Source organism: Trachemys scripta, chromosome 3 (genome assembly GCF_013100865.1).
Source record: "Trachemys scripta elegans isolate TJP31775 chromosome 3, CAS_Tse_1.0, whole genome shotgun sequence".
NCBI lineage: Eukaryota > Metazoa > Chordata > Testudines > Emydidae > Trachemys > Trachemys scripta.
Genome location: NC_048300.1, coordinates 49138801 through 49162446, shown reverse-complemented (window position 1 = coordinate 49162446; position 23646 = coordinate 49138801). Strand labels below are relative to the sequence as shown.

Sequence of the window (23646 nt, the reverse complement as noted above, 5' to 3'; positions counted from 1 at the left end):
TGAAAGCTTATGCTCTAATAAATTTGTTAGTCTCTAAGATGCCACAAGTACTCCTGTTCTTTTTACGGCCTGTAGGACCATCTTGCCCGGCCCTTGCGCTCCCAGCTGGGGAAGCTAGCCCCTGACCCCTCCCCTGCAGCCTCAGCTCGCTGTTCCACCAGCGCTCTGGGCAGCGGGGCTGCGAGCTCCTACTGGGCAGCACGGCTGGGCCAGCCATTGGCTGTAGTGTATTAAATTGCTCCCCGTAGGAATGTGCTGCTTATGGAGCACCAGACCCACAGCTGTAAGTAGCACGTTCCTACAGCGAGCAATTTAATACATTACTCCCACCCTCCATACACTTTCAGAATCTTGGTATGGCCCTCAGGCCAAAAAGTTTGCCCACCCCTGCTGTAGACACTGTGCTACTTACATCTATTGGCTGTCATTCTGTAATTACTGTAGTTGCTTGTAAATCGACCTAACATAGGTCGACTTAAGTTTATGTGTAGACATACCCTCGGGCTTCTATGCCTCATGCTGGATGGGGTACATTGAAAGATTTGCAGCAGATTCTTGCCAGCTCTTGATATGCCTGTAGCACGTGGCACAAATAAGGGTATTTACTGCATGCTCTGGCCTAATCCTGACATATATTAAGCATGAGACAAAGGAACATTTACAGCAGACTCTTGCCTGTCCCTCCTGTACATGCAGCACAGGGGACACGAGCATAATGGCAACAAATTTGCGCCAGCCCCTGCCCTGCATGCAGCACAGTGCATTACCAATAAAATAAAATAAATAAATAAAAATAAAAAAATATGCAGAAGACTTTGTCCGCTGCTGTCATGTATGCATAGTAGGGCGCCCAGGAGGGCTGACACCCCAGATTCTTGCTTTCTCCCGCAGTCCCTGCAGAAGAGTGGGACCCCTCAGATTTTGCAGCAGCAGCCCCTGCCATGCACACACAGCACCGGGAATGCGGAGGGGGTGGGGGCTGTGCACGCTCGGAGCAGGCCGGGGGGTCTTCCCGTCCCGCCTGGGAGGGGGTTTGAGGCGGCTCGTGCAGCAGGCAGGTGCAGGCTCGGGCACAGGCTTCCCATTGGCAGCTGCCGCAGCCTTGGCTCCGGAGCCGCTCGCCTCCTCCCTCCCCCTCTCCCAGACACAGGTGGGATGAGCGCGAGCGGCGGCGCGCGCTGCGTGTGTGGCTCAGCCCTTCCCCTCCAGCGGGCGGGGGAGCTGCCGCGGCTTACGGAGAAGGCGGCGGTGGTAGCGGCGGCAGCAGCAGCAGTGGGTCGTGCCCAGCTGGGGACTCGCCCGGGGGAGGCAGGCAAGGAGGCTCCATGCAGGCGGGCAGCCCTCAGGTAAGGGCGCAGTGCTCACCTGGGTCCATGCACCGGGGAAGCAGTGACAAAGGGGAAGGCAGTAAAGGGGGGAGTGTAAAGGGGAGCAACGCTAGAAGCGGGCGTCAGGTGGAAGCCGGGGTGGGGAGTTAGAGGGGGAACCGTGCATTTCCCTCTGGAAGAATGAACAGAAGCTGGGGCCTGCATTCAGTAACCCCCCCCCCCCCCCATCCCCGACAATTAGCTCCTGGGTGGAAATGGGAGCGTTGCAATATTTATAAGACGAGAGATCTAAGTCGGGGGTCTTGGCAGACTGGAGACCCTAGGTGGTTTATAAGACTTTATCATAGTGGCAACAAGCTGTGAATTGCATGGAGCAGCACAGTGAAGGTGGCTTCAGTGCTGCCTCTTTGCATTGAGGCTGATTTGCTGTTTGGAAACTGCATCCCATTCCCAGGGAGTCTTGGCTATTGCAGAGGGTAGAAGGAGAGTTCAGATTGGCACAGGGGTTTTGTGTGTATGCAGCATGCGGGCGGGGAATTGCATATTAGGAGAGGGTGTTTTGGGGAGTGTGGTTTGCGTGTCAGGGAATAGACAGTGGGGGATGGGCTGGACAAAGATGATTATAAGAATAATAATTTTATATCCTGTCTTTGGGGTCCATAGTCCTGACCAGATGTGTAGGTGGCAAGGTCCTTGCCCCAAAGAGGTTTCTGTTGCATGTCAGAGCTGGGAATGGGATTGCACCTTGGAGAAGAGTGGGCAGAGATTTCATCTGGAGGAAGGGAGAGATTGATCCTCAGCTCTGAGATTGCTGGGAGATGGCAAGATAATATTCTCTTTCTTGTTGCAGATTATTGCAAACCGGATGCCCTTTGTGGATAAAAGATGTATCATGGAATGAACCTGAGCAGCGGGGATCCATTCTTAGAGCAGCAGCAGCAGCAATCCCCGTCCCCCCGGAGACTCTTCGTGGTGGTCTTGTGGCTTCAGCTGGCGCTGTGCTTCGGCCCTGCACAGATCACGGGCGGTGAGTGACTAACTCATGTGACTGACAGGCAGCAGCAGCGCCCCTGCAAGCTAGAGAGAGAGGAAGAGAGAGAGGCTCTGGCAGGCTGCAGGCAAGCGGGCTCTCCAGTGACGGGGTGCTGAGCCTCCTTGCTGTGTTTAAAGGTTAACTCACTTCTGTCTTATAGCCCCCCCCTTACTTCTCACTACGGTTTACATTAAATCAAGCCATTTGACATTCAGGGCCCCCCTGCGTTTTTCCCGTAATTCGAGCACTGGAGACATCCCTGGTTTTTGACCCCATATGCACAAATTCTAGTCTGAGAGACTGTCCTGCACCCCACTGCATACAGACACCTCCTTGCATGAGAGCCTTCCCCTGCATGTGCCTATGCACACATGGATCCTGAGATGCAAGAACCCCTTCTCTCCCTTCCTGCTCCCCAACACTGAGGCATGCTGACAGGACCCACCGCTATATGCATATGTAGAAACCTTCTGTCCACCACCCTTCTAGACACATGCACAGAGAGGTGCTGCCAGGAGAGACTCCCCCCTCCTTATCCCCTTCTTTTCTCATTCCAAAAAACAAACCATGGATACTAATAGGAGAAAATCCTCACACTTCTCTCTCTCCACCCCCTCTCTTCCCTTTCATAGACACAGACTAGAGAACTGAATCCCCTTTCTCCTGAAAAAATCCCACACATACATGCTGGCAGGCAATACACCCCTCCCCGCATGCTGAAAGAAGAGGAGAAACTTCCCTCATATATACACACACATGGATGCTGGCAGGGTAACCCTCCCACACTCCTATACACCCTGCTTCCCCTTCCATACATGCATACAAATACTGAGAGGAGAGGAGAGAGCATTCCCTGCTGCCTCCAGGAAAGAACAATCATGTAGGTTGATGTGGAGACAACTACCCAAGGCACTAAAGTGGTGACAGGAGACAGTCTTGCCCAAATGCTGGCTGGAGAGAAGCAAGTGGTAATAAATATTTCTAGTATAACCACACATGAATTTTTATTTTAAAAATAATGTAATGCTTTAATAGTGAATAGCAAGAATCCTCTTCTGTTAGCTCTCTTGCTATTCTTAACCTATGCATCTGGGGAAGCAAACCTTTTCTGTGTTTGGGAGGGAAGAAAACATCTAATGTGGGGCTAAATAAAGAGTCATTAAAATTCAGTTCAATTGCATCCTCTTTGAAAAAGGACCAGTTCATGTTTGTTCTTTTTATGATTTTAATTACAATTTTTTACACCTTTTTTTATTTTATGGAGGCTTTTGAGGTATTTTAAGCAGATGCGTTTAATTACCAAATTGCTTGAAACTGATTCCCTAATTAGGTCTGGATTGCAGGAAAAGTCTTCAGATAAACTGCTGTGCTGCAAAGTGAATTTAGTTGGAATAACATTAGCAGTTTCAAAGGATTTCCACTCTAAAATGGTGTTATATTTTTGAGGGGGGGAAATAAACTGTTTTGCGATTGGATCACACAATTAATGGCAGACCGAGAGACAGTGTAAGAGTAGGTTGGGGTTCTTTTCATGCTTCTGAATTACATCAAACTGTTCAAACTTCGGTGCTTGCAGTTATGCTCATAAATCCACTGTTACTCATCCCACTTCTATTTTTGGTGTTCATGTGCTGCTCCCATTGTGTTCAGAAAAGCGGCCTTATTTTCAGAAATGTATTTTAGGTGCCTAATGATGGATTTAGGAGCCATATTTAGATACCCAAGTTTGAAAATTTTGGCCTGAGTTAACAACAGGCATGAGAAGCAGCTCCTACACTGACACACTTTCTCTTATTAATTATGTGGTCCATTTATAAGCTGTCTTATCTTTTTTTCCTCTCAAGAACATAATGCCATTTTAGAATAGAAATCCCTTGAAGCTGCTAATATTCCAGCTAAGTTCACTTTGCAGTCATACCTCCTGTGCTATAAAAGATCCTGTGTTTTTTGAAAGTGCTGCCTTTCTGATGAGTCTTAATTTATTTTTTAAATTAGTGTGGTCATTAAACACCCTGCTTCAGTTGGTGGGATATTTCACGAAAATAGAGTGTTAACTTTGATGTCCTGACCAACTCTTAAAGCACAATTACGTTCTGCCAACCTATGTTTCCTTTACAGTTTCAGTTGGACAGGCCAACATTCATTTTGTGGGCCACCTCATAAGCGAGAGAATGCCTCATGGATCCACCTCCTATCCCAAACCCCATATCCTACTCCTTAATTAATTGCAGATTAATTAAAGGTGCTTTGTAAACTACAGTTTTTGGGCCTCTGAGATGCATTGTTCTTTTAACTACCTGTGCTGAACTCTTGTGTGGTGGTGGATGTTAATAAACAGCTGCTCCGTTTCACTTCAGCAATGAAACCTGATATTGTTTCTATATCAAACTACATTTGTAAAGCACTTCGGGATCCTTCAGGATGAAAGGTTCAGAGGAATGATATGAATCCAATATATTGTTTGTTAATATGAAGAGCTTTTGTTATAGGCCAGCTTGAGGCAAAAGAGAAATTCTTGTCCTGATCCCAGTGAAAATTAATGCATTAAACAACTTTGATTAAAAGAACCAGTGGAAAAATATCGGTTGTATTTCTAAGCAATATTATTTTTCAGTGAGAAGTACTGTCTATACGCAGTCTGCTAAATCAACAAATCTTTCATGTAGTAGAATACATATACCTGTTTTTCTGAAGGGTGGAAGTGGTGAGACAATGGGGGTTTATAGTTAAAGAAGGAGACTGTGACCCAGGACTCACCATCTTTATTTCCCACTCTGTTATGGTCTTGGGGAAGCCACTTCGGCCACTTGTTTTGCATGCTTCAGTTTTTGACTGCTCAACTTGAGACGCAGGATGTGATTTTTGAGAAGTGCTGAGCACCAATTGGACTTTAGTTGGAGTTGTGGTTGCTCAGCACTTTTGAAAATCTGGCTTCTATAGTACTCTCAAGTTGGATATCCAAATATTAAGGCATGCAAAATCAGTGAATACTGTTGAAAATTTGGCCATTAACCTCTTTGTATCTTAGTTTTCCCTATCTGTAAAACAAGGCCTTCACCAAGCAGGGTGTTGAAACATAACTAATAGTTTATAAAGAGCTTTGATTATTTTAAATTAAAGTTGCTATGCAGGTGGAAAGTATTTATTCTTTTGTTTCAGTAGTGGTTCATCTTTAACAACATCAATGTGCTATAAGGCAAAAATAAAAACTAATATGTTGAAAAAGAGGAAAATGATAGGTTAGACTTTTGCCATGGAGCACTGTTTTCATTTACAGGATGAAAATACATTTTTCCCTTTCTTACTGAGGGCAGAATTTGGCCCTAAGTAATAATCTTGTCATGACTTGTATAGCTCCTTCTATTTTATATCTGATTGTTCTATAAACTGTATTGATTTTAAGGTTCTGCCAGTTCACCCCAAATCAATATTATTTATAATCCTTCTTTTTTTTCTTTTCAGTGATTTTTACAGAGAATAAATCTGTCTGTAGTATTTTTACTCTCTCAAAAGTGGTTCCTGGAATGATCCATCAGAAAACTCACTCCACAAATGAAATCAAAAGATCAAACTCTTCAAAGCTCAGTAGGCCTAATTCCTCCCTGGTGTATGTAACTACATTCACACCAGAGATGAATTAAACCCCCTTGACGTTAGCTTGGGACTTTCTTCTTGTTACCTGGTATTTTTGCTCATCTTGTGCTTTTTACTGTTAGTCTATAATGAAGAAGTGTTTTTAATAATAGAAATAACCAGTGTTAAGACCTTCAGACATACTAAATACATAGCTGGTGCTAAAGGCAAGATATTTATTGCACATAAGCATTTTACATAGTTCATGGCTGTACATGTATCATTCTGAGGGGACATTCAATATATATATATTTTCCAAACATTGCAGATCTCTGGAAGTATGTTAATTTCTCCAGGAATTTGGAATTTTCTAATGACTGGGGGCAAAGAAAACACTATGTGAAGATTTATTTTAGTCAGTTTCTGAGTTTGGACGTGGGCTTTCGATTTTACTGTTGTAACGGGAGAGACGCGTGGTTGGCTCTGGAGTATTTCTAGTCCTTTGGAATGTCACTTTTTTTTGGGGGGGGGGGGGAGGAGGATAGCCCTTCGAGGAAGCTCACTACTGCAATTTGAGGGAGTATTTTTGTTACGTTTGAATCAATGTTAGCTTGTTTGTTTTTTAGTGGTTGATACTTTCTTGGAGCCAGATTGATACCTTTGCTCACACTGAGTAATCCCATACTGTACAAATAGTTCCCATTTAGAGTACTTATGACATGTATGTAAGGTACTATTCGTTGTGAAAAAGGGTGTTGCATTCTGGCATTTTGTGAGGTACTCAAACATGCTTTGGAGTCTGTTGAAACCATAAAGAATAGTGTTTTTGCTTGTTAAATATAGGCTGAATTTTTATTGCTCTGTGGTTTTATTGTATTGCAGCCTGGACTCTGCCTGATTCTGGATTTGATGATTCCATAAGAAATCTTTCTCAGGTTGCCAAGCAAAGTAGAACTGTTCCATCTGGATAAGTCAAATCCTGTGCATGCAAATGACTTGTGTTCACATTAGGGATGTGCATCGCCTTTGTTTTGACAACCTACTGTCTGTCTTTGGTGGTTTTTGGAGACACACAACTGTTTGAGATTGTCTTTTTAATTGGTGCATGCAAACTCTTAGATCTTATAAAGAGTCTTTTCTGAACAGACTCCTATTTGACTGACACCCCAATAAATATATCTGTAGCCAGCATATTTTGCTTCTCCCCTTTCAGTGTGGCTGCCTCAGTTGACAAGCAAAACAGACAGCACCCTTCTTTTCAACCTGAAATATGTAACTGAGGTTGGTGAAATCATTAATTAGCTTTACAGTATCAGCCTTGGCTTGTTACTTTGTAAGAGCTGGTTTAGGCATTGTCATATCTTTTAATGTATCTGCAGTATAGCTTCCTTTCATATATCTGCTGAGATATGTTCTAAATTCATTCCACTGAGTAATTCTGATTTAAAATGACAAGTTCTTCTACACACCTTGGTATGACAACAGATAGTTTGCTTAGTGGTGTGTCCACCCACATCCTTGTGAGTTGTGGACTTATTTGATAGGCTAATACTGTAGCAGTTCCCTCTTGCGCTTCATGAGAAGGAGGTTGATCTTGTTGCTAAGGCATGGGAATAAGAATTAAGATCTGTGTTCTGTTCCCAGCTCTGCCCCTGACTTGCACTATAACCTTTGGCAAATCACTTAGCAAATCCTTACAGAATGGTCCAAATTTGTGTGCCTGCTTTCTCTACCATGATGATTGGCAGTAATGAAAAAAGAACAATGCTCGGCTGCAAGGTACCTGGAGAGGTACCTGCAGAGCTGCATATGGAAGATGCTGTGAAGTGAAAAGTATTTATTATTACATAAAGTAAAAGATAATCTTTAACACTGGTTGTTTGCTTCAAAGGTTAGTAAGTAAAGATCCCTAATGAAGGTAGAAATATTTCATCCCTTTTGATTTCTACAGCTTTTCTTATGGATATTTCTCTGTATAGAGCTTTGATCACACACTTTGAATTTTTCAAGTATCTACCACCTCTGCCTCTCTGATATTCATATGTTCCTTGTAACAAAATAAACCTCACTAGAAACCATGACTGTTGCACCCTTACAACTCCACTGATGTCAAAAATGTATGGGGTGGTTTTTGGTAGGGCCGAAGAAGGCAGAATGTGACCCCAATTCAGATCTGATGTAAGCAAATGCCACATCCATGAAAGACTTAGCCAAATTCAGTAGTGAACATAGGCTACACATTACATGTAAATTGGTCTGAAAATGAGTGTAAAGGGTAAAATGGTGTAACTTGCACAAATGTATTGTTCAGTACACTAATTTTATGTACAACTTACACACTGAGAAGGCTGAAGGTTTATATGTTGCAGGAAATCCAGCTAATTACAGTGTAAGATAAAGTAGCCTGCCTACTTCTTTTCACATCTTCCCATTTTGTTACTTTCCTTGCCATGTTACAAATCCATCAGCACGTTAATTACTCTTGGTTTACACACCCACTGGATGTATGCGGTATCGTAGTCACGTTGGTCCCAGGGAATTAGAAACATTACTTTACCCACCTGGTAGCTTTTATTGGACCAGCTTCTCTTCATGGGAGAGCCAAGCTTACACAGAACAACTTGATGTCAGATTGGAGCAAATTGCAGCACTGACCCTTAACATTTATTTATACTTGTTTTCTAACCACCTTACACCACTGTTTGTAGGTGCTAATTTGGCCACCTGTGTTTGCAGAAGGGGTTCTTGGTGCCTTTCCCCAAACAGCTAGTCTGCTCATATGATTAGTCTAAATTGGGGCATTTCTTTTTCACGTATTGAAAACATTAGAACAATTTGTTAATACCATCTGTGCACACCAAGCACATGCTGATAAAATGTGTCAGACATATTTTCACACTCAAAGAGTGATCCTTGAATCACTTTTTTCTTTTATTTAGTCATATCTTCTTAATGATGTAGTGTCCATATTGAGTTGGATTTCTGCTTATTATTAAGGAGTGATACAAAGCATCCACTCCATGGGGAAGTTCAAGTCTTTATTAAGAGAATTTTTCGGTTGAACAGTTCTCGCTATTGTCAACATTACTGGCCTTAGAAAGGTAATACATGGAGTTAGTCTGCCAGCATCACTACTAACACATTGCCAGGAGCATCAGATTAAAAGAAAAGATTAAACATATTCTAGCAAAATTTGTTGCCTATTAATAATAATAAATAATTCATAGCTCTTTTATATAGCCCTTTTTGTCTCTAGATCTCAAAACATTTTAAAAAAGGAAGTTAAGTATCATCTTCTCTTTGTAGTTGGGGAAAATGGGCACAGAAAAGTGAAATTACTTTGCTTAAGGTCACATTGCATTGTCAGTGGCAGAGCTGGTAATAGAACTCTGGGAATAGATCTCCTGGCCCAGTGCCCTGTTCATTGGACTGTATTTTTTCCATGACAATGCAAAGGAAAAATGACTTGCAATTGCAATTTAAAATGGAGGTGCTGGGGGGGTGGGCAACATCTACAATTTTCTTTTGATGCCACATTTGTATGGTAAAAATATCTGATGTATCTTTTTGGACTCAATTCTCTCATCACTGAAGTCAGTGACAGAAATCCCATTCACTTTATTGGAAGCAAGTTCAGGCCCGATGTGTTGCCTAAAGAAACTACATAGGCAGACTGTTAATCTAATCTTTTCAGGTGAGATTTATCTGTCATAATACTTCCGAACAGGAGTAGGTGTGTGGGGATGTGTATATTTCAGGTTGCACATGTCTTTTTCCAATATCAGAAGTATCTTTATCTGAATAATAAACAATAAAAAAGTCTTATCCTTGAAAAACCAGCCATCTCTCTCTCTCTTTCTCTCTCCTTAGAACTAGCTGATGGTCTGTGGGATGGGGTTCTTATACTTTTTCATAGTAAGGAACACATATTAATAGTGAGAGAGTATCTTATGGATATCCCATAGATGTCACTCCCAGTTACAATCACAGGACTTTTCACTGTCATATAACAGTCCTGCAGCAACTACAGCAATTGTTTACATGGAAAGATAACATAAGCAAAGTATTGAATGTGTTTGCAGGTAATTTTAATGTGCTTTAGTGGCTGGAAATAAGGAGAGCCAATTCCATGTCAACAGCCAGCTCTCTGCAAGCCATTTTCAGAAAACAGTACCACCCTTGTCATTTGTTTTGGGATCAGTGGCTGCACTCAAAAACTTCTTCTTCTTTTCCTACAACTAACTGTTTCCCTCCTGCAAATAATGCTGACGTGTTCCTTGCATGAAGGGAAAGAAACAAAAGAAACAGTTCAATTCAGTTCCTTGCTGTTTACACTAGATGGCTATGCTGCTGTCACATTCTGCATATTCTCATGTGGTAGGAAATGTCCCACTCCAGCCAGGAAGGGGTTAATGAGCTCTTCTGGGCACAGTCAGCTGATGTCTGTTCCACCGGGAGAAGGATGACTACTTAGAAGGCATGATCCAGACACAGTGAGGGGAGGCACTCGGAGGGAAGCAGAGCTCCCTGCAACCACAGAGTGGAACTGCTGACCCGGAAACTTGCTGAAGGGCCTCTACCGCCTGGAGCCTCTGGACAAATGAAGGGACCTTCTTTATTTTGTTTGCTCTCCTTAAAGCCTAGGACACTCAGCCTGGGCCTCACAGACCAATAAGGAGTTAGAGACTCAGCCCTTGCTAAGAGATTAATAGTCCATTTGCCTTGTAATCATAGTGGGGCAAACCCAGACCATTTGTGGACTACCAGACTGTTATATTTTTCCTCTGTCACTCACTGGGACTGCTGAAGGACTTTAAGAAGAGGGGGAACTGCCTCCCTGAGATGTGTAGCTGGAAGCAGTGGTGAGCTGGAGCCGGGGACGGAGAATTGGGGGGTTGGGCAGGGGGTGAGGTCCTGAGGTGCAGTTAGAGTGGGGGGTGTCTCAGAAAGGGGTAGTCAGGGGACAAGGAGCAGGGGGGGTTTGATGGGTTGCGGGTTCTGAGGGGGGCATTTGGGGGGCAGGACGTGGGTGGGGGTCGGATGGGGGGGAACAGACGGGGCTTGTACTCACCGGGTGGTTCCCTACTGGGTCTTCGGTGGTGGGTCCTTCGCTCGCTCCGGGTCTTCGGTGGCTCTGAAGGGCCCGCCTCCAATATGCCGAAGACCAGGAGCGAGTCAAGTACCTGCCGCTGAAAAACCGGTAGGGAACCGGTTCTTAAGACTTTGGCAGCTCATCGCTGGCTGGAAGGACATAGCCTTGTGGCAGACAGATTTTACAGCAACTACATGCAGCCAGGTAAAGGCCTCTGGGACAGAGGAGGTGCTCTAGGTTCAGAAGCACAGCCTCCGACATCTCCATTGAGCTGTGCATTATGGAGAGGTGGTAGGCTTACCATAGTTGAGGTTGCAGGTGAGATTCTGTTTAAAGCCAAATTTTCCATTTTTGGAAAAACCTACAAAAAAGAGTCAGATCAGCTTGGAAGCTTGGCAGAAAGGACAGGAGCTACAGTAGACTGGGGGAAGTGAAGGTTAGGTGATACAAAATTTGCAGAAGATACAGATTTACTAAAGATAGTTAAGATACAGGCAGACTGTGAAGAGCTACAAAAGGATCTCTCAAAAGTGGGTGACTGGGCAACAAAATGACAGATGAAATTTAATGTTTATAAATGCAAAGTAATGCACATTGGAAAGCATAATCCCAACTATACATATAAAATGATGGGGTCCAAATTAGCTGTTACCACACAAGAAAGAGATCTTGGAGTCATTGTGGATAGTTCTCTGAAAACATCCACTCAGTGTGCAGCAGCAGTCAAAAAAGTGAACATAATGCTGGGAATAATTAAGAAAGGGATAGATAATAGGACAGAAAATATTATGTTGCCTCTATATAAATCCATGGTATATCACATCTTGAATAATGTGTGCAGATGTGGTCGCCCCATCTCAAAAAAAGATATATCGGAATTGGAAAAGGTTCGGAAAGGGGCAACAAAAATTATTAGGGGTATGGAACGGCTTCCGTATGAGGAGAGATTAATAAGACTGGGATTTTTCAGTTTGGAAAAGACGGCTAAGGGGAGATATGATTGAGGTCCATAAAATCATGACTTGTGTAGAGAAAGTAGATAAGGAAGTGTTGTTTACTACTTCTCATAATACAAAAACTAGGGGTCACCAAATGGAATTAATGGGCAGCAGGTTTAAAACAAATAAAAGGAAGTATTTCTTCACACAATGCACAGTCAACCTGTGGAACTCCTTGCCAGAGGATGCTGTGAAGACCAAGACTATAACAGGGTTCAAAAAAGAGCTAGATAAATTCATGGAGGATAGGTCCATCAATGGCTATTAGCCAGGATGGGCAGGAATGGTGTCCCTAGCCTCTGTTTGCCAGAAGTTGGGAATGAGCGACGGGATGGATCACTTGATTATTACCTGTTCTGTTCATTCCCTCTGGGCACCTGGCACTGGCCACTGTTGAAAGACAGGATACTCTGAAAGGCACTGAGAGACACACTGATGAATTTGTGTAGTAAATAGTTTCACATGATGGCATTTCTATATAATGAATGAGGCTAGATGGACCTTTGATCTGCCCAGTAGGGCCTTATTATGATCAAGGGGATCCTGAAATGCTGCATCCCAACAATGAGTTTTTTACAAAGATGCTAAATTCTTCTAATGCTGTTTTACACACATACATAGGGGAAATAGCAAGAGGCAGGAGACACATGAAGCTGGATTCTCTTTGTTGAGATCTCAAAGAACTGAAAAGAAGACCTATGAAATCTAAAAAGTTTTTTCAGACCTTGTTTTTGGAATTAGAGTTGTTAAAATGCAATGTTGAGGAGATTGTGCAGACTCAGCACCAAAGCACTCCCGTGTACTGTGTGTGTGGGGGGGAGAGCGCGTCCCATCAAAACCACACTTTTGCAAAAGGGAAGGTGCACTGAACTGGGAGCCAGGAGACCAGGGGTTCTAGTCTCCTCTTTCACTGATTGGCACTAGGTGTTGTATATACTTGACAACTTGTTAAGCAAAGACTCATACCCCTATTTAAAAGGCAGGAAGGTATCTTTTCCTGAATTTTACAGATACTGTAATGAAAGAGAGAACTGGGAATAGGATCCAGGTCTCTAATGTGGCAAACAAGTCTCATTCCTTTAGCTATATTGCCTTTCCGAATGAATGTGCTAAGCATGTGTCCTTAGCGATCCTGCCTGCTCTAACCACTAGATTACACTTCATTCCCAAGATTAGGAATAGAAAGAATCCCGATTCCCAATATTCTACTGCTGTCTAACAAATAGCTGTGTAACTCACTGGCAAAGTGTTTGTTCAAGTGGCAGAGGCCAGCGGTGTAGATCTAAAAGTTCTGTGTTCAAACCTTGCTGCCAACCCATGAAGGAGTCATTAAGGTGATGAAATTTCTGTTTTTTCTGTTTTTTTGAGGTCCCCACTAAGTTTGTTTTAAAACTAGATTGTGTATCCTCCCCAAAAGCGATCTAAAGAGACAGATTGGCCAGGCTAGGTAGGTGGCTGGCAGAGATTCTGCAAGGCAGAGCCAGGAAGAGAACAGGTCCCTTGTATACCAGAGCCAACCCTTATCCACATAGCATGGTGCCTCTCAGCCAAGTATACAGATTTGGCCTAATTTTCCTATGCTGCCTGTACAAAGAGGCTACTCTGGCATACTGACCTCTGAAAGACACTGTGAGACACACTGATGAATTTGCGTAGTAAATAGTTTCACATGATGGCATTTCAATGTAATGAATGAGGCTGCAAGGGAAAAAATGGATGGGCCTGGGGCTAAGATAATAGACTGGACCACAGGTGAACTGGCTTTTATGTATAGACATCCTATGTGATCTTGGGCAAGCCTCGTACACCACAATTTCTGGAGGTAGTTACTATTTAATGTCCTTGTGCCTTAGCTCCTCCTCTGTATAAATTGGGGGATAATAAATATATTATCTAGGAATGTTTGTGTCATGGAATAGTCTGGAGCTATGCAAGAAGTGTATTAGAAAGGTGTCTGGAGCATTTCTAGGTGGGGATGAAATGTGGGGGACTTAGAGGTGTATTGGGAGCTTGCCGTCTAATCAAGAATAGTGGGTTTGTAATGGGGGTGAAGGCAATGGAACTAATCACTTGAGAAAATGGTACTCAACATAAGTTCAGCATCAGATCCTCTGATTGTAAGCACTTCATGGCAAGGAATGTCTCTTTTTATCTATGTTTTTTAAAGTTCTGTGTAAATTTACAGTGTTACACCAATGTTTTTGTAATACTAATTAGTATTCAGGAAGCATGGTACCTATGAGTGAAACAGGCATATTGCTCTGCATCACATCTCTCTCACAATTGCTATGATATTTTTAAAGATACTGTATGAATAAAACACTGTTCAGAGAATATACAATGACCCACTCCAAAAGGAAAATAAATAGTAATTAATTTGGGTGCACATAAATTGGAATTGAGTGCATTTTAAAATAGCTTAATTGGAACTAATTGCTGCTTTAACCTTAAAGATGGTAACCTGAGAACACAAGGGGAAGTAGTCATTATTTTGTTGTATCATTATGGGGAAACAGTAAATGTAGGAATGCACAGGCTATTAGCCTTATCTTGCAAAGTGTTCAGCATCTGTCCCTCCAGTTGAGGGCTCTCAGTGCCTCACAGAAGGTGTTCAGTGTCAGAAACTTGCCCGCTCCCCCTCTGGAAGGACACCAAGTGTCTACATTACAATGTTATAGCCCCTGCCCCACAGGCTGAGCCCTTGCGAGCCAGAGTCAGCTGACACGGGCTAGCCACAGGTGTTTTATTGCAGTATAGACAAATGCTACGGCACGTTCCCAGGTGTAGACGTCACGTTTGTACCCCTTCCTTGGGATATGGTGCTCTTGAAAGCTGGCTACCTTACACCCTGGAACCAGCCCTCCTGGTAGCTTATGCACACTCCCTCGGAGTCTGCCTGACTGTGGGCACTCTGAGCTTCTCGATTAACCCCTTCAGGGACAACAATGGCAGGCACATGGAACACAGACTTAGCCAGGGAATTGCTTAAAAGCACAGGTATGTCTATTCTTGAAACCCTTGAGAGTTACAGGTCTTTGGAAAACACAATCCTGAATATACAGCCCATTTAGGGTGATCTCACCCCCCTTGTCAGCCCTGGGTTTGATATGGGTTCATAGGCTAGATGGCCCTTCCACCAGCCTTCTCTCTCCTTAGCCTGGCCGTCTTGCATGTGGCGGTGGTCTGGCTCCCTGCTCAGAGAAACACTCATCTTTTAAAACAGTCTGTCCCCCTTTTTCCCATGTGCTTCAGCTGGGGAAATTCCAGAGTGCAGCCCCAGTGTAGGGAGTCATTCAGAAATCAGTGGCTCTACCAGTAGAAAACCCATCATTCCAGAAGAGAAGAATCAGTCACCATTAATGATCCTTGCTGGCTTTCTCATTTTTAGCTCTCTCCAAAGTGTCTCACACCCCTGCATGAGCAGGACACTATTCAGAAGAGGCTGGCTGTGTCAGGGCTAGGCTGGTTGTTCAGTATAAACTGGATATCTTATTCAAACGTGGTGAGTACAATCAAAAGTGACAGTCACAATGAAGGTTACAGTTGACAATGGCATTCACAAAACAAAATGGAGTTTATGGTTTGACACACAGACGTTCCCCCCCCCCCCCCAATCTGTCACACTCAGCACCTCAGAGGAGCTGGGCTCTTTATCACTGGACATGCTACCTTGTACTAACTGTGGAGGATTTAGGAGGAAGAAACTAAATAAATGGGCCCACAGATGAGGAGAAGGATGTGGAGAAAGAGACAGACTAATAATTACATGTGCACATGTGTGCTTTTATGAACACATACATGTATGTTAGCCTTAATCTTATGTGCACACGCACGCTTGCCATGAAAGTCAAAAAATAAACAATGTGGGAGTTGGAAAAAATTTGCTACTCTCATTAGCAGCCATTTCAAGGATATCTTCAAGTAGATTAAGCAGCTTTAGTAATACTAAGGAGGAAGAAAAAGGAGAGCAGCAGAGCAGTGAGGGATGGGCACTGCATTTAACATTTCTATCTGAGTGCCATCTGTGTGGGTGTTGGAGAGGAGCACTGGGCTTGGCATATTCAGTTTCCATTTCATTTTTATGTAATACACAGCACTGTATTTCCTCAAATAGATTCCAAATGAAAGAGAAATAGATCAGATAAATTGTGTTCATTGTGGGAGAGAGGGATGTTGTCACAAATAGGCTGAAAAATACCTATTTACAGTGACTTGATTTGATGGGAAATCTGTCTTGGATGCTATTGATCCATGTGGTTTCCAAATCCAAGTTGGTTGTGAGTGTGAGTGAAACTTTTACTCAATTCCTCTAATGGATTCTCTGGAAAATCCTCTGGATAGAACAAGTAAATCCATCGTGTTCAAAAATATCATCAGTCAGCCTTGGTGGGTAAGGATATCAACCAATAAACGAGAGGATAAAAAGTTATTTAAAACATAGGGTTTATAAAAGATAGTAAAATCACTGTTCTGTATTAATACATTGTAAAAAATTAAGTCAAGAGCACACTGTTTACTATATAATATTATAAATTAGCCCTGGATTATGTTAACTAATTTTTTTCCCTATGGTAGATTAGCATCTCAGATCAGAGAATCATGTTCTTTTAGAAATGTGCTTTAAAGCAGTAGGTGCTAGATCAGAGGTGGGCAAACTATGGCCCGCGGCCCACATCTGGCCTGTGGGACCGTCCTGCCCGGCCCTTGAACTCCCTCCCGGGGAGGCTAGCCCCCGCCCCCCGTTGTCCCCCTTCCCCACAGCCACGCCAGCAACACTCTGGGTGGCGGGGCTGCACGGTCCTGCAGGGCAGCGTGGCAGCGTGTCTGGCTTCGGCCGAGCGGGGCGGCTGCCAGACATGCTGCTCTGAGTGGCATGGTAAGGTGACCGGGGGGTTGGATAAGGAGCAGGGGTCCCCGGAGGGCAGTCTGGGGACAGGGAGCAGGGGGGTTGGATGGGGCAGAGGTTCTGGGGGCGGGCAGTCAGGGGACAGGGACCGGGGGGGGGGGGGGGGGAGGTATGGGAGTCCTGGGGGGCCTTTCAGGGGGCAGGGGTGTGGATAGGGGTCGGGGCAGTCAGGGGACAGGGAGAAGAGGGGTTTGGATAGGGGGTGAGATCCCGGGGGAGCAGTTAGGGTCGGGGAGTCCTGGGAGGGGGTGATCACGGCACAAGGAGCAGGGGGTTGGATTGGTTGGGGGTTCTGAGGGGGACAGTCAGGGGACGGGAAGTGGGAGGGGGTGGGGGCCAGGCTGTTTGGGGAGGCACAGCCTTCCCTACCTGTCCCTCCATACAGTTCTGCAACCCCGATGTGGCCCTCGGGCCAAAAAGTTTGCCCACCACTGTGCTAGATGATGTCACCAAGCAGTCTACCATCTGATGTTTGTAGTAATTGTATAGGCTCATTATTCTCAACTTAATTTCTGAAGTTGATTGGATGGGGAGAAAAAATAACCTTGCTATTGTAGCAAACAATGCATATTATAAAAAGCTTTTGTTCTTTATGTGGTGGTATTTTTTTGTAGCTTTTTGTTCAGGTGCTTGTGTGGTCAATATTTCTTTTGTAATGCAAAACTAAAGCATTTCAGGCAGCTGAACCAGAACTTTGTAGATTTAGTAGCTCTTCAGTAAATGGGCCCCATGTTGTCTATGCTAAACTGAAAACGATGTGTTGGTTTTTGTCACTTTTTTTTTTTATTTTTGGAAGTAGGGTCTGGGGATTTTTCCTACTGATCATATTTCCATTCCCCTGCAAGTGTTCTTTCCTTAGGCCTTGGCTACACTCGGGAATTCACAGCGCTGCTGCGCCAGCACTGTGAAGCGAGAGTGTAGTCGCGCCGCCAGCGCTGCAAGAGCTCTCTTGCAGCGCTGTAAGTACTCCACCTCTCTGAGGGGAGTAGCTTGCAGCGCTGAGAGTGAGCGTGCAGCGCTGCAGGCTCTGATCACACTGGCGCTTTACAGCGCTGCGCTCGGGGGGGGGGGAGCGCGTTTTCACACCCCTGAGCGTAGCAAGTTGCAGCGCTGTACAGCGCCAGTGTAGCCAAGGCCTTACTCTCAATGGCTTGCATCACAGTGACCTCCCTTCAGGTTGAGAAGCCTAGGATTATGAGAACTACTATCATAGCTGAGTGCTGCAAGGGCAAATTAGGATCGTATGTGCTGTCTGCGAAGACTACCAGATAGCACTCAAAGATTTCATTTTAAGTGTAAGATCTTATCCAAATTGCGCAAAAGTTGGCTCTATGTGAAGTATTTATATCTTAAAGCAAACAATGAGCTTGTGATTCAGGGATACCATTCCTCAGCAGTCTGATCAGAGTAGAAGGAGATTTGCTTCCCCTCTTTTTTTACTTGCTTGATTTTACTTGCTTCCCCTCTTCATGAGGTGATGTTAAAGCCGTCTTTCTGAGCATATTATTTCGACTCCACTTTCCTATCTCAATCTGGTAAATCCCTGATTTTTGTAGCATTGTTTTGCAACTTGAACAACTGCTCCTGTGTAGCAGAATTAAATCTTCCAGTCTGTTTTCTGTCTTCCTTGAATAAACCTGCCTGGTATTGTGAAAGGACTAAGTGATGAGAGAGGAACTTCACTGGGAAGATCGGCCCCAAGCCTAGCAAGTTATTTTTAAATGTAAGTGAAATCATCCCTGGGTCCTTACACTTCTTCCCTTGGACACCCTACCCTACTCATTTGCAGCACATCTTATTGGTTACAGAAACTCCTTTTTTGCCACCTTTACCTCCCTTAGGCCTGGTCTATACTACCCGCCTGAATCGGCGGGTAGAAATCGACCTCTCGGGGATCGATTTATCGCGTCCCGTCGGGACGCGACAATCGATCCCCGAATCGGCGCTCTAACTCCACCAGCGGAGGTGGTAGTAAGCTCCGCCGACAAAAAGCGGCAGAAGTCGATTTTGCCGCCGTCCTCACAACGGGGTAAGTCGGCTGTAATACGTCGAATTCAGCTACGCTATTCACGTAGCTGAATTTGCGTATCTTAAATCGACTCCCCGCTGTAGTGTAGATGTACCCTGAGAGACTGAAGACCATTTCTGCCTTTTAGAGGCAGCTTGTGTGAAACACTCACATAGAAGTTTTATTGGAAACATGATTTATTAAAAATAGAAAATCAGATTAAAATAAAGTAATTTAAAATAGATGAAAATAAAAGAAACTGTGCATAACATACCTCATTTCAGTACTTTGCAAAATCCCATAGAAGCCAGCTCCGCTTCATTTAGCTGTAAGCTCTCTAATGTAGCTGCTCTAAGCTGATAGGAGTGAGCTCTCCTGTCAGCTTAATTACTCCAGCCCCTGTGAGCAGCAGTAGCTATGTTGGTGGGAGAAGCTCTCCCACCGACATAACACTGTCCCCACCGGTGCTTAAATTGGCATAAATTATGTTGCTGGGGGGAAGCTAATTCACATTTAAACTGTAGTGTAGCCACAGCCGTAGGTGTAGGTAGGGCTCTACCAAATTCACATTCATGGAAAAACTCATCATGGACTGTGATATCTAATTAAAATATGACCATGCAAATCATTGTTGCTACCACTGTTGTATAATTGCAACAAATCTTATACAAAGTGTGACGCATGGCCAGAAAGGGTTAAGCAGGATAAATGATCCAGATTCAACCTTTAGAGACATGTTAGAAAAGTATGTAAATGGTAATTAGGACCATTCCATGGTAGATAGGCTAGAACTTTGAAATGCAAACCTATATTGTTAGAAATTAGAGGTGATACTAATGGTATGTGTGTATTCATATCTTGTTAAACGTTAACCATGTAACCAGACAGTTCCTGTCTGTCCACTATAGCTGTTGATTCAAAGATTAAAAGGGAATATTAACATTTAGATGAACCTTGGATGAAATAATGTCATTGTCTATATGTCTCTTTAAAGTTTGTGATAGACTGCCTAATGGATAAATTGCCTTAAGTTAATTTGTGTAGCTAATTACTGATGATGCTTAGGAAATCGGTCTATTTCAAAGTATCCATAATTGCCATATTGTTCGCCTAAGGACTCCGAGCTGTCGAGGAAGACCTGGAACTGTATAAAAATGCCTGGGGTCCTGATCCTTTTTATCTCAGATCTGCTTCATGCAGGGGAAGCTTAAGCCTAAGTCTACATCTACACTACGGGGGGGGGGTGTCGATTTAAGATACGCAAATTCAGCTACGTGAATAGCGTAGCTGAATTCGACGTATCGCAGCCGACTTACCCCGCTGTAGGGACGGCGGCAAAATCGACCTCTGCGGCTTCCTTTCGACGGCGCTTACTCCCACCTCCGCTGGTGGAGTAAGAGCGTTGATTCGGGGACGCGATAAATCGATCCCCGAGAGGTCAATTTCTACCCGCCGATTCAGGCGGGTAGTGTAGACCCAGCCTAAGATTGAGATCTTCAGTCCTAAGCTGGAACACCCTGAATATGAGCATGGACTAATTCTAAAAGAACTCTTTGCAACTACAAAGCTCACCATCTCTACTATGAATCTAAATCTCAAGAACTGTACTCATGTCTGTATGTATACTGATCTTTTAACCAATACACTGTTTCTTTTCTTTTTTAAATAATTTTTAGTTTAGTTGATAAGAATTGGCTGAAAGCGTGTATTTGGGTAAAATTTGAAATATTAATTAACCTGGGAGTTAATGTGTCTGATCCTTTGGGATTGGTAGAACTTTTATATGATGAATAAGATTTTCAGTAATCCTCATCATATTTCACTTGGGTGTCTGGGTGGAGGCCTAAGGCTGGGTTACTTTAAGGGTACTGTGTTATTGGCTTCTGGGTAACCAGTGATGTATTATAGAAGTTGTTTTGTCTGGCTTAGTAAATCTAAGTATTGGAATATCCACCAGCTTTGGGGATTGTCTGCCCCATTCTTTGCAGTTTACCCTAATTGAGTGACCTCAGTTGGCACCCCTGGGACCCCAGTCACACAGACTGTGAAATCTGGTCTTTTGTGTGCTTTTACCCTATACTATATAGATTTCATGGGGGGCGGGAGACCAGTGTTTCTCAAATTGGGGGTTCTGACCCAAAAGGGAGTTGCAGTGGGGTCACAAGGTTATTTTAGGGGGGCTGTGGTATTGTCACCCTTATTTCTGAACTGCCTTCAGAGCTGGGTGGCTGGAGAGCAGTGGCTGGTGGCCGGGCGCCCAGCTCTGAAAGCGACACCCTGCCAGGAGCAGCGCAGAAGTAAGGGTGGCAATACCATACCATGCCATCCTTACTTCTGCGCTGCTGTTGGTGGTGATTCTGCCTTCAGAGATGGGCTCCTGGCCAGCAGCCACCGCTCTCCAGCTGCCCAGCTACGAAGGCTGCGCCGTCGCCAGTAGCAGCTCAGAAGTAAAGGTAGCAGTACTGCAACCCCCCCCCCCCACACACACAATAACCTTGTGGACTCCTCCTCTCCCCCACCCCCCAACTCCTTTTTGAGTCAGGACCCCTACAATTACAATGCTGTGCAATTTCAGATTTAAATAACTGAAATCATGAATTTATGATTTTTAAAATCCTATGACCATGAAATTGACCAAAATGGATTGTGAATTTGGTGGTGACCTAGGTATAGGGAAAAAGGAAAATCTCTCATTTCTAGAAAGCAAGTCCTTTTTTATTCTCCTGATCAAACTAATAGCCTCTCCCTCCAGTGTTCAGAGAAAACTCTCTCGTCCCCATCCCTATCCTTGTTGGCCCCTTCAATCCAGGGCAGTATACCTCATTTTCCAAAACTGTTATTTGAATACAAAACACACAGTGAGGGTTGGTGCCTTCCCCAGGAGATTATCTGAGGATGGGGTGAAGGTCCTTTTAACAATGCTTTGTATCAATGCGGCCTGCTTAGCTACCAAACTCAAGTATAGCATTTCTCAGATCATTTGGTCTGGCTATCTCCAGATTATCCAGGCCTCTTTTTTTTTAAAAACCTTTTTCGAATGTTTCCTTTGCCATGAAATATAAATGACTGACAGACATTCTGTCACAGGAGGTGAAATGGGACATTTATCTTAGTGGTAAAAACTTTCAGAGGTTTGGGTGTAGCTTCGCTTCCCAGGTGGTGGGTAGGTCTGGGCTTGTTTGTCTTATCTGATTCAAGTTTGCATTTACACCAGGTTTATCTGGTGGGCAAGATGTTGTACATGGATGCTGATATTTGAATCCAAGGGTCAATAGATGCCTCTCTTAAAAATGTTCATGTTCTCACTATCATACTGTATATTAGGAAGGGAATGATTCTGCATATCTAGGCCTGATGGTCCAGGATTTGTAAAGCTAAACAACAGCAGTTTGATGCTCACATGAGTCACTATTATTTTTAGCTCTAAAGAGAAGACAGTTGGTCCGAGGGCTTACTTGTCTTGCCACACCAGCTGTCGTTTCCTAAGGATGATCTGCCACCACTGATGTTTTTAACTCCAGGGCTCCCTCTTTAATCAAACTTCTGCAGGATATACTTATAGCTGTTCAGTTTTTTCTTATTACAGTGTCAGTCCTTGAAAGAATGGCTCAGTGAAGTTGAAAGGTGATCTGTTGCTATTCTTTTGCAAAGTGTCCTTTTTATGGTTCTCAAGGACCAAGACTTAGAAACTTGAGCTGCTGGAGTACCTGCAAACAGAGCAGGAGTAGCAGAGGCAGGAATTTACCTACAGTAGCAATATAGCAGACTTTGGAATAGGCTGGATAATTTCTTTTCTCCATTCCAATTTTGAAAGTTTATTCCAAATAATAATTTCAGGGATCAAAATTTGTGTAATGATGCTAAAATAAATAGATCAGGGGTCAATTTTTTCTCTTTGTGGTCACTGATCCAAGATCAGAATTTGGAAAATTATACTGGTTCTGAAAGCACTTTACTGGTCTGCTAAAGCACTCATAGTCCTGGCAAGTTGCATTATATTTAACTTAAATATAAGTTAATATACTAGCATTCTCATTACTTATCCCAGTGAAGTTTGAACAGCCATTATTATTCTAGTCTATTCTATTCAGGTTTTTATACTGTGCGTGACAGAGGGGGTGAAAAAGAAGTGCGGTTCAGAATGGATTGGAAGTTCTGAGTTGAGTCAGTGAAGAGAGAAGGAAATGGGCAATAGAGTAACAGACATGTCTTGACTTGAGTGTGAGTCTATACTCTTATGTTCACCCTTTTTACACAATGATAATAAAGTACAAAGTACGCCTTGTGAACTATCATTTGAGAACTCATAATCTACTGAACATTATTGTCCGGGTAAAATGTGCGTAGCAACATAGTATATAAAGTTATAAGATTTTACTGTATGACATTGTTGTGACATGCTCCAAGTTTAGAAAAGCAGCCTGAACTAGTTCCTCGGGGACAAAAGCTTAACCAGCACCTCAGCCAGATGTCAGCATAATCAAGTAGACTATCACCTAGATAAATGGCCATTCTTTGGCAGGAAGAAAAATGTGAACAAGAAATTTACATTTTGGGCAATGTAACAGCTGGGGTTTCCCCGTGTGGCAGACTGGCTGTCACCTGTACTAGGGTTACCATTCGTCCGGATTTACCCGGACATGTCCTCCTTTTGTGTGCTAAAAATAGCGTCCGGGGGGAATTTGTAAAGCACTCACAATGTCCGGGA

The 23646-nt window shown here is 43.6% G+C and overlaps 1 protein-coding gene across 3 annotated transcripts in view; it reads left to right on the top strand.

Moving 5' to 3' along the window:
* Positions 1 to 1207: 1207 nt before the first annotated feature.
* Positions 1208 to 23646, top strand: part of SUSD4 (sushi domain containing 4) — a 104218-nt gene continuing 81779 nt past the window's right edge. For all 3 annotated transcript variants that reach the window (XM_034764655.1, XM_034764654.1, XM_034764653.1), the window contains exons 1-2: positions 1208 to 1346; positions 2179 to 2355. In XM_034764655.1, the coding sequence (XP_034620546.1) occupies positions 2214 to 2355 (142 nt within the window). In that variant the 5' untranslated portion in view covers positions 1208 to 1346; positions 2179 to 2213. The remainder of the gene's footprint in view (positions 1347 to 2178; positions 2356 to 23646) is intronic.